This window comes from Benincasa hispida, chromosome 5 (assembly GCF_009727055.1).
Source record: "Benincasa hispida cultivar B227 chromosome 5, ASM972705v1, whole genome shotgun sequence".
NCBI classification, from domain to species: Eukaryota; Viridiplantae; Streptophyta; class Magnoliopsida; order Cucurbitales; family Cucurbitaceae; genus Benincasa; species Benincasa hispida.
The window spans coordinates 1,528,336-1,547,022 of record NC_052353.1 but is presented as its reverse complement, the minus strand read 5'-3'; the positions used below and the strand labels follow the sequence as shown (position 1 = coordinate 1,547,022).

General features: G+C 32.0%; 1 protein-coding gene across 2 annotated transcripts; it reads left to right on the top strand.

Moving 5' to 3' along the window:
• Window positions 1-11,208: 11,208 nt before the first annotated feature.
• Window positions 11,209-14,306, top strand: LOC120077546 (desumoylating isopeptidase 1). 2 transcript variants are annotated; one of them, XM_039031469.1, is made up of 6 exons: window positions 11,209-11,364; window positions 11,756-11,797; window positions 11,964-12,064; window positions 13,210-13,526; window positions 13,612-14,063; window positions 14,146-14,306. In XM_039031469.1, exons 2-5 carry the CDS (start codon window positions 11,789-11,791, stop codon window positions 14,058-14,060), a joined length of 876 nt encoding a protein of 291 aa, XP_038887397.1. In that variant the 5' UTR covers window positions 11,209-11,364; window positions 11,756-11,788; the 3' UTR covers window positions 14,061-14,063; window positions 14,146-14,306. The 2 variants fall into 2 exon arrangements, with proteins under 2 accessions (XP_038887397.1, XP_038887396.1); XM_039031468.1 differs by having other exon boundaries at window positions 11,210-11,364; window positions 13,612-14,306.
• Window positions 14,307-18,687: the final 4,381 nt, after the last annotated feature.

Below are 18,687 nucleotides of genomic sequence, written 5' to 3'. Positions count from 1 at the left end.
ACCTTAATCCTCCACTAGGTGTATCCCATACATCACAACGATCATATCATATATAATTGAATTACCTCTTGTCAATTTGAACATTTCAAATCAATACTAATAACTGGTTCTCAACTTGATTCCATTGAGCTACCAAGGGGACCTTATGAACCTGTAGCTCGAAGCTCCAAGGGTACATGAATAACTTACTAAACTCTTTAGTCACGATATCCACCATCCCTTAATTGCCAGGTATCTACTAAAGACCGACAGCTGAACTCTCCTTACTACAGATATATTATGTGTCCATATCAACCAATCAACAGTACGGTAACCCTTCACAGATCGCTTGTAAGTACAGCTGGGCCTATAACCGTTATGCCCCTATAGTTACATCTAACTCTTTAAGTACCACCGATCCCTCTAATGAACATAAGTCATAATCCTACTATGACTGAGTCCTCTCTTCCAAAGAGAAGCTGTGGCCACTATGTTCAAGCCCTAGAATCAGCCCTTAAGGGAGCAATTTATCTACTTACCCCTGCTTTGGGAAGGAGTGAATTCCATCTTGTGTAACTGAGTTCTCAGCTCCCAAATTAGACAAGTCCCCAAAAAGGTAGGCAAGTTAGGTCCAATCTGGCTATTCTCACTCATACTAATCAAAGGGTCGCCTTCAAAGACAAGAGTTTCCAAAACACTCAGGATTAAGGTCATGTTACCTATGGTCGTTTAGGTGAGATTTAAGTCTTCAGTATCAATGACGTTATATACAAAGATGAATCATCTCGTGGTTCGGTCTTATACAAACTTTTTGTATAGGGCCCTCCCGTTCACATGTCTCCACATGAATGGTCATGATCTACCATCTGTAGTAGTTCATAACATTTGCAAACCTCTACAAAACGGGTCGTATCCGTAGTATCACCAGGATCAGGAATCCCTCCTTAATTCTTATACTACAAACCTATTTAGGTTATCACTTAAGGCATGATCTACTTGTATATCTCATATACATGCTTAAGTTTTCATACGATAACTATGGAGCTTTGTTTATTGGATATGAGTAAATTCCATATAAAATAACTCTTATTTTATTCATAACAATGTATATAAATCACAAACAATGAGACTCTGGGAGAATTATGACATCAATCCCAACAGAAAAAACTCAGTTAATAATTTTAACTAAGTGACTTTTTAGGTTTGCCCAATAGTAACATTTACCTTGGATAGTTTAACAACTTTTGATCATCATCTATTAAACTATTTAACGGAGTCTTTGACCAAGTATCGCATGCTTGCAAAAAATCTATCTAATTCACCTTTTCAGGTAGGTTCCCAGGTAGGGGTGTTCCGTTTCCGTCAGCTTAAGTACCCCAGCCTAAACAGAACCCACCTTAGACAAAAAGTCCATTATAGATAAATTTAATACAATTTTAATCTTTTATTCCAATTAATTTAATCTTATTAAACCGATTTAAAAAGATTAAACCAGGTTGCTAATCCCATTTGAACCTTGAACTTAGGTCTATCTCAATCCAATTTTAAAACCCTTTTAAAACATGAGTTCACCCTAAGTCCACATAACGCTTATAACAGAAACAACCAAAACTATCCACAATGAAAAGCAAACATATATAAGGGATTCATAATGCTTATAAACAGCTTAAGTGTCATGCTCCATGCATTGTTCATTCATTGCTACTTTTTATATAACACTTATACAAAACAACAACGAACCAAGAAAACAGGCTTCCGTTCACCCTTATATTATAACGCTTATAATATAAAGATGATGCATGAATATGCTTACTGCATGCATAAATATAACTCCTATATTTCATGATGCATGTGAATGCTCTCTTGTAATTTCATCATGCCATATTATAACACTTATAATACATGATGTATGAATAATTGCACAACCTAAGGTGGGTTTCAAATCTATATGTCATACATTATGTCTTATAAACCACATACATCTCATGTATATGAAGCAAAAATTGATGAACCAGGATATTTCGCCTCATATCCTCAAAACAAAAGCTAACTATTACAAAAGCAAAGAGTCACCGGTTCAAACAGGCGAATCGGGTCTTGAACCGTCCGATCGAAGTCTGCGTCTCTACTGGTCGTGTACCAAAAACTCAAGTGATCATCTACACGAAAGATTAAACGCTTTACTCAATCGTTTACCAAATCTCCTAGAGCTAAACAATCGTTTAGCAATGATTGTGTACCTTTTACTATGCGATGAAGCATGAGGTACGCGATTGTGCAGCGCGCTTAGCAATGCAAGCCTTATACGATCATCTAAACAACAACGATGCGATGAAGCACTAAGCGAGCGCCTAAGTATCGTATATTGCGTGATCGTGTAGTCAGTAACTATGCGATGAGGCATGCTAACTACACGATCATTTAGTGCATACGTCTTTTATTAGACGATGAGCATCAAATGCTCCCACTCGATCGTTTACCTCTAGCGCTACGCGATCGGGAAACCAACGCTACGTGATAGAGCAAACACTTTACCCCATCGTTTAGCATTATTTTAATAAATACTACACGATCGCATAGAAAAATCTACACGATCGTTTAATTAAATCCCAACGATCATTTACCTGAAGCTACACAACACGACCAACTCTTGGTCTTGTTCCTCGCTGAGAACTGCATCTCCATGCTTTGAAACTTCATCGCGAACGATTCAACAAACTCAAACACTTGGAATTACAGACTTGATTGCTTGTTAATTATGCCCACAAACACAGGGACCCTTACAAATTAACACTTTGTAATTGAAAGAAAGCTTTAAACAGAGGCAATTAAACCCTAGACATTCATCAATGCCATCCACAAACGCATTTAACAATTAAACGCAATGCAGAAAACCCACTACGACTGTAAAAGAAGTTCAAAACAGAAGAGAAATTTGGAATATCAGAACAACCTGGCTCTGATACCAATTGAAGGAAATCGGACAGGAGGATTTTCATGAGCATCGAAATGATCATTCCAAATTCCATTCATATTTGAACATACACAATTACAATCAAGAAACGAAAACTTACAAGTCATGCACAATACGAAATTACATCATGCTTTAAAATAAGATCAACGGAAAGAATATCATACCTTTGAAGACTCATCTTCAAATTCCCTCGATCACGAACGCTCGTTCAATCTCCAAGACTGCAACACACGAACACTCGACCACAGTGAGCTCCACACAGCATGATCAACAGCGACCACCACATGAACACTGCGAACACAACGAACAGTCTCCAAAAACCTTGACCTTAGTCGGGTTAAGTACGACACCACCACAATGGTTACCTTGATATTCTTAGTATTAGAATCCAAAAGTGTGGGTTCTATGTGGACTTGGTTTGAGGAAGAGATCGAAGGAATAACAATTGTGTAAATGATTGAGCAAGTGGAAGATGACAACAGTCTATCGTATAGACGAATGCCCAATCGTTTAACAAAAGCTCCGTGATCGTATAGCAAATGCTCCGAGATTGTTTAGCTATCGTTCAACTAAGTGAACTATCGTATAGTGTCACTCCACGATCATTTGTCTCTCTTCAGCTATCGTTTAGTGAATCTTATTCACTTGACAGTAATTTCATGAGTCTTTCCTGAGAATAGAAACTCTCACAACATCTACTAAATTTAGGAAAACATTTTTCCTTTTATTTTACGGTTACCATGGTAGTCCCACTCAATTGGTTATTAAATAAAAAGATATAATTATCCAATAATTAATATTATTATAAATATACATGATAACCAACTTACCATACTATATTTATAACTTATAGTTTTAATATTTCATCTCATGAAACATAAAAACCATAATTTTTTTTTATTTTTTATTTTTTTATTTTTTTTATTTCATGGTACTTAATGTAAATCTCATTTACATTAATCCTCCACTTGATGTATCTCATACATCATACCCATCATATCATATATAATCGAATTTCCTCTTGTCAATTTGAACTTTTCAAATCAACACCAAGAACTGATTTTCAACTTGAATCCATTGAACTACAAAAGGGACCTTATGGACCTGTAGCTTGAAGCTCCAACGGTACGTGAATAACTGACTAAACTCTTTAGTCACGGGATCCACCATTCGTTAACTGCCGACACTCCACTAAAGACCGACAACTGAACTCTCCTTACTACAGATATATTATGTGTCCATATCAACCAATCAACAGTACGATAATCCTTCACAGATCACTCGTAAGTACACTTGGGCTAATAACCGTTATGCCCTTGTAGTTACATCTAACTTCTTAAGTACCACTGATCCCTCTAATGAACATAAGTCATGATCCTAATATGACTGAGTCATCTCTTCTACAGAGAAGCTGTGGCCACAATATTCAAGACCCGGAATCAGTCCTTAAGGGAGCAATCTATCTACTTACCCCTACTTCGGGGAATGAGTGAATTACATATGAGTTTTCAGCTCCCAAATCAGACAAGTCTAAAAAAAGTTAGGCATGTTGAGTTGAAAATATGGTTACTCTCACCCATACTAATCAAAAGACTACTCTCAAAGGCAGAAGTTCCCAAAACACTCAGGATTGAAGTCATGTCACCTATGGTCGTTTAGGTGAGATGTAAGTCTCAATAGAGACTAGTCATATCATGGTTCGATCTTATACGAACTCTTTGTATAGGACACCCCTGCTCACATGTCTCCACATGAATGGTTAGGATCTAACATCTGTAGTAGTTTACAACACTTGTAAACCTCTATAAAGCGGACCGTATCCGTAGTATCACCAAGATCAGGTATCCCTCCTTAATCCCTTATACTACAGATCTTTTTAGGTTATCACTTAAGGCATGATCCACTTGTATATCTCATATACATGCTTAAGTTTACATATAATAACCATGGAGTTTTGTTTATTGGATATGAGTAAATGCCAAATAAAATAACTCTGATTTTATTCATAACAATGTGTACATATTACAAACTATGAGACTCGGAGAATTAGGACACCAATCCCAACAAGTTTAATTCTACCTCAACTACTTCTTTTCACTTAGGCCAATCTTTACAATTTAAACATTCTTTGACAAATTTTGGCTCATAATCCTCAATTTAAAAAATAATATTATAAGCAGCATTATAAGCAAAAATGTTGTCAATAACTATATTAATTTGATTCCATCTCTTTCCTATCGTGACATAATTATCGAAAAGTTGTTTCATCTTCTTTGATATCCTTGTGAGGAGTCAAAATTTGGATATCTTCTGGAATATCCATATTTTCAACCGAGTTATTGACTACTTTTAATTTTCGAGGATTTTTATCTTTGGAACCTACTGATCTACCACGCTTCAGGTGCATTGTTGACTCATTAGTTATGACAGTTTGTTGTATTGGGATATCAATTTTAAAGGACGTATTTGCAGCTGGTATATGTGACTTAGTCACTTTCTTAGCATTTATAAATGCACCTAGCATTTGATTTGCCATATTTTGCATATTAATTATCTTTTGAACTTCCAGTAAACATTGATTTATATGGGGATCTAAATGAGACAATGGATACACGTTCCATGTAATATCTTTTTCCAACTTATGAATTCCTTCACTTAATGTTGGAACATTTGTCTAATTAAAATGACAATCAACAAATAGTGCAGTAAATACTCACCCATCAGGGGTTCAAGATATCTAATAATTGACAGGGAGTCAAATCCTGTTGGGTTTCACGCCCTAAAACTCATAAATAAAAAGAAAAGTAAATATTTGGTTGTCATCAATAAAGATTATCGATCACAGAAAGTTATTAGTGAAAAACTCTCTCTAAAATTCTCTCAATAAAAATCACACTATTCTTGTGATTTTGTTTTCCCAATTTGTGATTAGTTCCCACAAACCAATAACCCCAATTTCTCAGAGAATAGAGAGGTTCCCAAGTGGTGGTATTTGTGAATTCCATCTCAAGAAGAATTGATCTTTTTATTTGAGTCGTCAACAAGAGTAAGTGACAATTTTCATTCCCTATAAGATTAAATTCCCAAAAGGATAAAGCATGCTTAACCAATTTATACAGTAGGTCGAAATTTTTTATATCTCTATTTTATTCTGTATGTTTTGCTAGTGTATTGGTATTTTGGATTCTAAATTAATTTCAAGTTGGGTCTTGGTTCTTCCGCTGCGTTAGGGCTTTTATCCCTACAGTTAGTATCAGAGCATCTCATTGAATTGATTTAGAAATTTTAAATTTTGCACTGGTTTGGTGGGTTGAATTGCATTGTAGAATGTGGTTTGCAAATGAATATTTAGGGTATAATTTGACTTAGATTCACATGTTTTGATTTGATCAATTTGTAAAGGTCTCTGCGCTTTTTTGGGCGTTTTATCATGTAGTCTTTTGTAAGTCCGTGTCTAGAATCAAGGCTATTTACAATGAAGATCGAGATCATTTTTTGCCAAAAATGGAAGAATAGTCACAAATCTGCCTAAATTCGCTTCCAGATGTCACACAATTTCATGAGGATTTGCGAATTGCGTGGTCCAGGTTGGTTCACGGTTCGTTTCAGGTGGTTCAAGCTGGTTGGGTCTGATTTTGTGCTGGGTTGGCTTGGTCCATAGTTTTGAGGTCTGGATCGAAGCTATTCGGGTCGGTTCGGGTTTGTCTAGTCTGATTCTAAAGCGACATGATTTTTTTTTTTTTATATAATTTTTGCAAATTTAATTTAATTTATTGCTTTATTTTATCCTAGAGGCCAAAATTATGAGTTCATTTGCTATTTAAATGCTTTATGGATGTCATTTAGAAAAATCCCACCATAGGTTAAGCATGATCATGCATTTTAATATATTGTAAGAGTTATAATGTATGTTATTATTGCATGATATATAATTAATTTCATGAGTTATTTAATGTATTTTGTTATGCTAAATACGTGGAATTGCACAAGCATGGTGGATGACATTAAAGAGTTATATTTATTAATGTCTTGTGGATGCTTGTTAGATTTTCATGAATTCTGATTGATATAAGTGTTATATTAATAAAGTTGAAAATCAATTTGCATTGAGCATGACACATCCATAGAATAAATAAAGTCAAGAAATGCATGTGATATGGTTTTCTAATTAATTAGAATTTGATTGTTAATTAATTAAACCATAGAAAGCATTATTATAGGATTAATCATTAAATTTTGTAATAGTTATGAAGTTAATGATTAGTAATCGTCAACGTATAATAAAGAATTGCATGCAAACATAGAATCTTAGGGAATTGGAATTAATTTTAACATGTTTAAAATTAATTCAAACTTAAGATTACACTGATTCTAATAGGATTAGAATTAAGTCTTAGGTTTTTAATAGATTTAAATTATGACTAAGTAGGACAAATAGAACTTAAGGTTATAAGGGAACTCTACCGGTGAAATTCTATCTAGGTTGGAGGTACTTAAGATGACGGTTTACGGAACACCTCCTATCTGGGAACTGACCCGGAACTTAAGTTGAATTAACCTTAGTCTTGTTAGCATGCAATGTCACTAGGCTAATTAAAGGGTTTAATTCACCTAGAATATTAAAGTAAAGACCTTATTATAAGAGTTATAATAGACATAGACTTAGATAGACTCATTAGCCCGAATTTTAACTAAGTATAATAAAACCCTAAAACGGTAGAACACTTTAATGAGAGAACAATGGTATCCTTTGACATGGAATCTCTCCTAACTGAGCTACAATGTAGTTAGAGAGGATAAGCAGGTATAGGATGTTTTTTAGTTTTTTTTTTTTTTTTTTTTTTTTTTTTTAAATAAATATTTAAGTTTATATATAGTACTTTCTCTCACAAGTTTTTATGACTTGTTATTCAATTCTTAATATTTTCATAATTTAAGTCAAGTTCTAAAAACAAAAAGAAAAAATAGTTTCCAGAGACTTGTTTTTATTTTTAAAATTTGACTATAAACTCAAGTGTTTCTTTTAAGATAAATGAACACTATAATAGAAAATAGTAAGAGGAACACACATAAATTTCAGAAATAAAAAACTAAAAATGAAATCCTCATCAAATAGGGCTTAAGAGATCTATTAAAGATTTATTAAGTTGAGAGATCTATTGGCATAAAATTTAAAATTGAAAGACCTATTAAACATTTTAAAGATCAAGAAACTATTAGTCACAAAATTGTTTCATAGGTTCTTGAAATAAGTCTTTTTTTTTTTTAGTACAACAGTAGTGAGGATGACAAATAGAACCTTCAACCTCTAAAGAATAAAACCATGCTAACTATTCTTGAGCTAAACTCATTTTGGCTCTTGAAATAAGTCCTTGAACTACTAAAAGTATATAATAAGTTCATAAACTATTAAATACAAAGACCTAAAATAATTAAGAATTTATTCGACACAATTAAAAGTTTAAGAATTTATTAGACAAGTCAAAATGAGCATAATTCAGTTGTAAGTGGTATGTACTTCTTCCTTTGAGGTTGAAGCTTCCAATCCCTCATATCCTCGTTTGTACTAAAAACCTATATTAGACAAATTTGTAAAGTATAAAGATCTATTTGACACAACATTGAAAGTTAAGATACGTACTTAAACAATTTTAAAGTTTAAAGACCTATTAGAAATAACTATATCATGTTGACTCAAGTCGTCTTTCTTAAATAAAAATGTCATTTTTTATTGTTTTCCAATAAGAGAGTAGATGTCAATTAACATATTCGTGTTGGCCATATAAATATAATTTTAAATGCAATTTTTAGTACAAAAATTGTAAGAATATGAGATCAAACCTCCAATTTCAATGAAAATAATACATGTCAATTATCACTGAGCTAACTATATTTTGACCCGTTTAAATACATTGTTATATAATATTTTGATTAAATAATACTAATTACAAAAATATAATTAATTAATATAGAATTATCAACTAAAATATATTTTACTAGATAAACTCATTCCTTCTAAAATAGATTATTCGAATTATGATTCCTTGATTACATAGGACACATGCCTGATTATTTATTATTATTATTTTTTATTAATTATTTCTTCTTCAACCTCTATCTTTCTCTTGCATTTCGCTTTCATTTAATCTTCATCTTCCCCTTACCTCTAGCTTTTCTATGCAGAAAAAAATGGATTTCTTAATACAACATATTGATACTCTTCTTCTTCTTCTTCTTTTCCTTCTTTTTTCTTTCTCATTCTTTCTCTATTTATTTTACAAAAAAATTCCACTACAAAATTTGATCACAATATCATCGTAGCTAATCGATTTGAAATCAAAGATTTGCATATATACTTTATGGTGGGATTAATTTTGTTGACAATATGTACAGTAAAAAAATCGAACCTCTAATTTTAAAGTTGATATTACAAGCATTATATCAATTAAGTTATGCTCATTCTTACGAAATCAATAAGTAATGAATACAAAAAAAACGTAAAAAAGAGTGAATCAATACACAAATTTACAAAATCGATAAGTCATGGGGTAAAGGGAGAATAATTTCATTAGAGAGAATGTTATAGAATATAGAATGAATAACATCACTAGGGTTAGAGAGTTTGTATAGTGCATTCTCTAAACCTTGAGTAGAAAAGGAAAATAATTAAATATATGTCGAATACTTTAACCATATATTCATTGGTCAAGGCATACTTCTCTAAACCAGTACTTGGTCATTCGAAGCGTCATATAACATATTCAAGGCATTCCAACATTCATTTGGGTCACAAACTTCAAAGTTAGGGACTAAACTTATAATTTAACCATATATTAATTTGGTATATTTTGATTGATTAAAGAAAAAAAATATTTTCTTTTTAAAAAAATCATTTTTATTTAATTTGTTTTGATATAAACTTTTTAAAATTAACTTTGTAAGTGTTTCAAAAGCTGTCTTGATTAGTTGCCAAATACTTTAATTTTTTTTTTTCAAAAATGACTTATTTTCAAAACTAGAACACTTGAAAAGTTAAAACAAACACACCATAAAATCTCTGGATTAAAAAAAAATTATAATTATATTTTAAGTTGCAAGTATTGTCCATAAACCTCGAGACTTGTTTTTATTTGGTTTCTGAATTTTCTAAATTGTCTAATAAATCTCTATAACAAAAGAATTTAGGTTGAATACTACTTTGTTCCATTATACTTTCATAGATGATTCATTTTATTCTTCTACATTAAAAATGTTCACTTTAGTCCTAACTTTCAACGGTTCAATTTGTTCCTTGATATTAGTATACTATTAAAAAATTAATAAATTTATGAGGTGTCATTTTCTATGAAACTATTAATTGACTCATATGAGAAAATACTTAGTATTACTGTGGTATGAAAAACCTCCATTCATTATTTGCCACAATAGTCAAATTTAAGAATGATGTGGAGTCCATGAAATAAATAAATAATAAATGAATAAATTATTTAATGATGTATCAAATAATGAAGAAAATGAGATGACTAGATTTGTTTGCGCTACGTAGTTATTTTAAGTTCCAAATAAGATAGGTCAAATAACATCCCAATTTTTTAAAACCTTTAATTTAGGTCCGTTTGGTGTTTTTTTGTTTTTTGTTTTTGAAAATTAAGCTATAGACATTACTTCTACCTTCAAATTTCTTCATTTGTTATCTACATTTTACTAATTATTTAAAAAATCAAGGTAAAATTTGAAAACTAAAAAAAGTAACTTTTAAAAACTTGTGTTTGTTTTTTAAATTTGGCTAAGAATTCAACCTTTATACGAAGAAAGTTACAAATCATAATAAGAAACATGGAGAAAATATATTTAATTTTCAAAAAGAAAAAACAAAGAACTATGACCTTGTTTAGTAACCATTTTGCTTTTTGTTTTTATTTTCTAAAATTAAGCCTATAGATACTACTACATCCAAATTTTTTCTTTTGTTATCTATTTTTTTTCTTACCAATGGTTTAAAAGACAAACCAAATTTAGAACTAAAAAAAGAACTTTCAAAGAGTTATTTTTATTTTTAAAATTTGGCTAAGAATTCAACTATTGTATTTGAAAAAGATCCAAATCATCGTAAAAAATTTGGATGAAATAAGTTTAAATTTTAAAAAAATAAAAAATAAAAAATAAAAAACCAAAATGATCATTAACTTTTAATAAGTTTTTATACTTTCTTAACCAATTTAAAATTTTCAAAACTTTGAATCTTATATTTCTTAGGAGTAGCAAATTTGACTGAAATTGCTTCGTAACACAACACGTATCTCTGAATCCATGTCGGTTTCTTCGCCGCTTCCTCCGTCGGCGTGGTTTCTGATTGTCAATGGAAAGAAACATCCAACCCCACATCTTCGTTTTATCCCTTTCTTCAACCGGTATCAATTTTCTTCTCCCTTTCTCCATTTTCCTCATCACACTACGATTTTTTCTTCTTCATAATCTGTTGAAATTATCTTTGTTTCTCTACGTTTTGGGATTTGATCGTTGCATTTGTCTATCTTTTCATAGTTAATGTTCACAGCCAAATTTGCCATTTTGGTTTAGTGAAGGAGTGTTTGATTATTGGAAGTGGGGTTTCAGTACAACATTTAATTGTGGTTTTAATTGGTTTATATAAGCTTTGCCATTTTCTTTCTTCATATTCTTGGTTGCTCTGCTTGTAGATGATTTAAAAAGTTGCAGATGAAGTGTTTGATTGTTTACTCAATGAAACGAAAATGGGTTTCATTCTGAATTTCCGATTCTTACTTGGATTATTTTGAACAGACTTCTTGGCCCTTGAAAATTTCCTTGAGCAAGATGGCTGAGGTATGATATAGTTTAAGTTTCACTTCTAACTTTACTTGAAACATTGCTGTCTTTCTTTTCAGTTTATGTCCACAACTATTTCACTCTTAAATTGCTCTGAAAATTGCCAACTTGTAAAGAATGAGTGATGTTTATTTTGTTTGTGTTTACAACTTCACAACACAAGGAGGAGTCTCACAGGGTTGTATTGAATTTATACGACCTTAGCTGCGGATTGGCTCGGCAGTTCTCCAAACCATTGTTAGGGAAACCCATTGAAGGCATATGGTAAGTGTTGAGCTTTGTTAAGATGTTATGCTGTTTACATTATCATTAGCTTTGTTTACATGTACACTTTGATGAGTTGATCTTATGAATCAAAATTTATAAGCCTCTTTTATTGAGAGGTTTGGGCAGTACAAATTGTGCTATTGTTGTGATATCATTATTTAGTCTTTTCATCCCTAACTTGAACTGGTGTTAGAATAATGAGCACTACTTACCCCTACACTAGTATGATATTCTCTCAACAGCACATGAATTTGCTTTCAATTTATGTTCAAAAGTCTGTGTGATATTCCTGATTGTGATTGTTAAATGATATTGCTCTCTTCTTGATAATTCTCGACTTGAAGTCAACTTGTCATATACCCTCAATCTAGAGGTAAGATGTTCTAATACTCCCGCATCACGTTTTGAGTTCTGTTGAACTCAAAGTTAATTCTCACCTCAAAGAAATCGAACTTACCCTTCAATAGTCATCCATATGCTAATTCTCTTCTGCATTGATAGTTACTTCTTATTTATGTTAATCCTCTACTTCATAACTCAAATTCTGTATGATGGAACTTGACCACAATTTCATTATGGAATAATCAATGCTAAATAAGGATTCATATACTTTTCAACAATGGTTTGAGTCATCGGAGGATTTTCTGAAGAAGACAAATCCGTAGTATTTGCCGTGGTAGGGTTTGGAATCTCAGTACTAGCCATGGATGTTCAGCGAAGACGACGACACTGGAGAATGAAGAACTCTCAGAGAAAATAAATTTCTACTGATACCATATTATAACTTGGGAGAGTAAATAAAACTTGCTGTGTTTATCTTATTGAAGAAAAGCTATATAAATAGCTAAGGAAGAATTCAAGTGGCAGTAACAGAAAAATAAGCCGACTAACTAAAACAATTACTCAATACTGACCATTTTTTGGTTGCACAATCCTCTATTTAAAAAAAGAACCATTGAACCCTCTTCAGACAAATATGTAAGGTACCCTCCATTCAAAAACATTCTATTGTCTATTATAATGATACAATATTGTCCAGGTTTGCTAATATTCTTTAGTCAAAGTACCCCATGTGTTGGAGATGTTAGGTTACCATAACATATACTGATTTTGTGAGTGGTTGATTCTTTAATGCATTTCAGGCACACTGGGATTGTAGTGTATGACAATGAATACTACTTTGGTGGTGGAATCTATCACAGTCATTCTGGAAATACACCCTTTGGAACACCAATTGGTGTCATTGATTTGGGCATTACACACATCCCGAAAGATGTGTTCGAAAGTTATCTGATCGAAATCAGCCCACGTTATACAGCTGAAACTTACAGCTTGTTGGGTCACAATTGCAACAACTTTAGTAATGAGGTTGCACAGTTTTTGGTCGGTTCGACCATCCCAGAGTATATTCTTCAGCTTCCCAACGAAGTTAGAAGCAGTCCCATCGGCAGACTCATGCGTAAGTTGGGATAAAGATGACAATCATAGATTCTTTCAAGTCAATACATCTATTCTTTATTCGTGATGTGTGTTTGTGTTGACAGTGCCGATGATTCAGAACCTAGAAACAACATTAAAATCTGGTGCAGTTCCTAAAGCTCCACAGGTCAGGCATAGTCAGCCTGCAATGACATCAGCTCCTATATCAGTCTTGGATTCTAACATTGAGGAATCAGCAGGCGGTGCTGTCGGACAGTCTGGTGGTGGTGGTAGCAAGGCAACACAGTCTGCCGAGCAAAACACGACCATAGAGTTGACACATCTGTCAACAGAGCTTGCTGTAGGGGCAGGGCACCCGAAGTCACCTGGGAAGACAATTGATGAAAGTCTGCTCAGGGATGCTCGTGCCATGATACGAGACAGGATCAAGTGTGAATTTGTATCAATCATGGCGACCGGGAAGTATCGTGCAAGTGAAGCTGCTGCCCTTGCAGCCAAGAGAGTGATGAGCAAATATAATAGCCATACAAGTGTTGCAGCTTCACAGGACTAGAAGGTAACATGACATCCTTCTTCCTCCAATGTGGTTCTAGGATAGATCAAGGATATAAGTAGTTAAAACTTTGCTTCATGTACAGGTAGGGAATACTATTGAGATAACTGTTCATCTGCGGAGATTAAACATATTAAGTTCATCTAATAGCAACTTTGTTTCTAATTTTCAAAATGAAAAAACAAAAGCGTTATATAACGTGTTCCATCTCAATTATTCTGACTTGATAAAAATTCATTTTCGAAATTTCGCATATCGGTGTAATATCCGTTCACTTGATTGTAGTTGGCTCTCTATTTCTATTCATAGTTTTTTTTTTTTTTTAAACATTGCAAACACTATCTTGAAGTATAGTGGCAGTTGTAATTGTATCCTTAAACTTTCCATTTTAAAAGTTGAGCCTTCAAACTTATATAGGTATTAAAATTGGGTTATATTGGACCATCAAAGTTGTATAATTGTATAAATTACAACGTTTGTATAAGTTTGAGGGTTCAAATTTTATCGTTCGCGGGTTAAATTTCTACAATAATTGTAAGTCTGAGGTTCCAATTTTAATACTTGTAGAAGTTTAGAGACTTCATTTTTACAATTGAAAGTTTGAGGGTGATTGCTACCAACATTAAGGGTGGTTTTTGCAATTTGCTTTTTTTATTTTTTATTTTTTCTCTTTAGTTGTTTTCTCAATAGAAGTTTGGTATTCATCCAAAGAAAAAAAATTGCAAGATGATATGTATGTATGTGTGTGTATATATATACATGCACGTGCACATGTATATATATTCTTCTTGTTTAATTGCAACTCTGCCCCTAGCTGTTATAGTCCAACCCACAATTCTCTCGCCTATAAGATATTATCCTCTAGGTAGTATCTTTACTTAGTTGGAAATTCTTTCTTTAGAGAGTTTTTATAGGCTTGTTCTTTGATTGTCGTTGTATTTTATCATTTTTTTTTTCTCAATCAAAGCAGTTACTTCTATCAAAAACATATCCTTTTCAAAAACCCTAGTTAAGTTTCGAAGCTATAAATAGATAGTTTAAAACTTATTTTGATCATTCAACTAAACTTTCAAGCTGTCCATTTTGATTAGTAAGAGGTGTTTGGAGCAAAGAGTTGGTTATTGTAGTTTTAGGCTATTATAGTTGGGTCATAATAGTTTGTATTTGAGATGTAGATTATTTTAGTTTAAGAAGGAAATAGTAAACATTGTAACAAAAAATTAAAAAAAAAATGATAAATGTAAAATAGTAAAAACAATACTACTAACGGTTTTGAAATAGTGTCGACTGTAGCAAATTGAGGACTATGAAATAGTATTTTATTATAGCAAAAGGTGGTTATTATAGTCTCAGATAGACTTTACCCTAAACGTCCTCCAAATTTTTTTTTAACTCTTAGAATATCTACTTTACTTATTTAACTTCAAAATAAGTAACCATTTCAGTCCTTATTTTTATTTTGTTTTTAATGAATTAATGACTGTTTTTGAGTACATGTACTAATATGAGCACAATTTGAGACATACAAATTAGGTTACGTTTGGCAAATCTTAATTATTTTTTGCCTTTAGTAAAATAGATTTAAATTGAATCTATCAAAATCACTTTTAGAAACACCTTGATTTTACGTTGATTTTAAAAGTACCATGCTTCTAGTTTTTAGATTCTTTTAAAATCATTTAAAATTTTTAATTAATATTTAGTTTTCAATTTTATACTTTAAAGATGAGATTTATTTTATATACTTATCTATTTTTTATCTAATCAAATCTTTTTCCATTTTCCATTAGTTTATTGCATCATTTTTTTAGTACCATATTCATTTTTCTAAATAAAGTTATTTTCCTTAATATTTAAAAATTGATCTATAACAAACAAAACTTATCATGATAAACAATTATTTAAATTTTTATTACAATTTTTTTAAAGTTGATTATAGATATTTTATTTATTATATCTAAAATAAAATGTTTTGGTATTTATTTACCAAATACTCTAACCTACCTTTTCAAGTTTAAGTTGAAATTTACTAAACATTATTTTACTTGATTTTTTCTAAAAGCACGGTTTCTAGTAATTATTTTAAAAATCACAGCAATCCCTAGCTGTCTTAGAAACAAACACTTGAAAAGTGAATATTAGGTGGAAAAATAATATTGCAAGTACTAAAATGATTATAATAAAAATTGAGGAATTACAAACTTGAAAATATAGACCCTATTGGTAATTATTTTGTTTTTTATTTTTATTTTTAAAAATTAAGTCTATGGACACTATCTTCACTTCCAAGTTTCTTCTTTTGTTATTTACTTTTTCACCAATTGTTTAAAAAACAAGCCAAATTTTGGGAACTAAAGAAGTAGTTTTAAAAAAATTATTTTTGATTTTAGAATTTGGTTAAGAATTCAAACATTGGAATTAAGAAAAATGTAAATCATTGTAAGAAATTTAGTTGAAATATACCTAATTTTCAAAAATAAAATGGTTACTAAACGGGGTCGTGTTGTTTTTTTTTAAAAAAAAAAAAAAAATCAAGCATATTTCATCCATATTTTTTACAATGGTTTGCATCTTTCTTTAGTATAATGGTTGAATTCTTAGTCAAATTCTAAATTCCAAAAATAATTTTTTGAAGGCTACTTTTTTTTTAGTTCTCAAAACTTGGCTTGATTTTTTAAACTATTGATGAAAAATAGATAACATATGAAAAAATTTGGAGGTGAAAATAGTGTAACTTAATTTCAAAAACAAAATTAAAAAAATAAAATCGTTACCAAATGCGTCTTTAAAAATCGGAATGGTTTTAAACTTATATATTTTTATGTTATGTTTGTGCCCATCTCTAATTCAAGTACTTGTTTTTTTTTTTCTTTTGTGGAAATTAAAAGATTATTGAAAGGGGACGTAAAAGATTTTTTTTTAAAATAGGTTTCTTACAAACAATCAATCAACAGATTTTTAATATTAATATGGTTATTTTCAAAATTTATTAGAGAAATATTGTTGTTTTGGGAGTTCAAGGCTAGAAGTCGAGGGTTGAGGATTCGATTAATGTAGAGGTTGAACGTTGAGAACTCGACAAACAAAGAAAAACTTGGAAACAATATGTATATTAGGCATACATAAGTCGAAACTGTAACCCTCGACAAGGAAGATAAGTGGGTGAAGGAAATCTCGCTAATTTTGTGATGGGGATCTCGCTCTATAAGGAAATCTCGCTAATTTTTAGGTTGTCGAAGGTTGAAGTTTCGACATACATAAGGTGAAACTTCAACCCTTGACAAGGAGATAAGTGGGTGAAGGAAAACTCGCTAATTTTGTGATGAGGATCTCGCTCTAGAAGGAAATCTCGCTAATTTTTCATTAATGATTATTAGCTTTTTTTTCTCATTGGTCATGTGTGTATGTATACTGTCTCTTATACACATCTAGATGTGTATAAGAGACAGTATATACACATGACCAATGAGAAAAAAAAGTGAATACAATTGCGAGCCAGATCCTGCTCATGAGCGAGATCAAGCATTTCTTTAACAAATTGTCTTCCTAGCGATGCTCACCTTACCAGCGAGATTCAGCCCACAATTCTAGTGAGATTCCCTTCTAGAGCAAGATCTTCATCATAAAATTAGCGAGATTTTCTTCACCCACTTTTCTTTTATTGTATATTCAATTTTTTTTTATTATAAAGTTGTACATTATTCTTTTAATTAAGTTGTGCATTATTTTTCTAATTGAGAAACAAATATTTTTTTAATTGAGAAATATTTTTTTTTTTTTTCAAATCATGACTTTAAACCCAGGACTTGTTGATCCCGATGTTTTATAGGACCAGTCCATTCATCGATCATCTGTTGTATGGCGAGATCGTACTACTGGAGAAACATTTTGCAGGCGTCGAGAGGCAGTTCTCCAGTACACTATCTCGCTCCACCCTCGAATACTACCGCTACTGCGCACATCTGGATTCTATGGGTTGCTAGATTAGGATTTATTCAGTTGAACTGGCATCTGATCACAACCTTGGTCGAGAGATGGAGGCCCGAGACGTATACATTTCATATGTCTGTTGGAGAGTGCACTATCACTCTACAAGACATAGAAGTGTTGTTGGAGTTACCTGTTGACGGTGAGCCGGTCACCGGAGTGATGTATGATGATTGGTCAGAAGTTTGTCAACTGTACCTCGGTGCGACCCCACCTGTCGACAAGATTAAAGGATCGAGGTTAGTTTAATATGGTTAAGAACACAATTTCGTGAGCTCACAGATGATGTAGACGAGGAAACCATCATAAGATATGCGCGAGCATATATACTACAAATGATGGGTGGAAGTCTGTTTTCAGATAAATCAAGTCATTTTGTTCACTTGATGTTCCTGCCACTATTAGCTAACCTCCATGATGTGGGACGGTATTCGTGGGGTGGAGCATGCTTGGCATGGTTGTATAGGCAACTATGCAAAGTAACTAGACATGAGGTTTGAGAGATAGCTGGGCCTCTCATATTTTTGCAACTATGGGTTTGGGAGCGATTTCCAACAATGGCTCCACAACTACAACATGTTAATGACGCTCAGTTAGTTGAACGAGCCTACGGTTCTCGGTATGTTGTTTTAATTCAATT

Excerpts from the sequence above, each read along its gene's own strand:
- LOC120077546 (XM_039031469.1), top strand. Across the intron at positions 12,065-13,209 it reads AAACCCATTGAAGGCATATG|GCACACTGGGATTGTAGTGT; the intron begins GTAAGTGTTGAG and ends AATGCATTTCAG. Across the intron at positions 13,527-13,611 it reads TCCCATCGGCAGACTCATGC|TGCCGATGATTCAGAACCTA; the intron begins GTAAGTTGGGAT and ends TTGTGTTGACAG.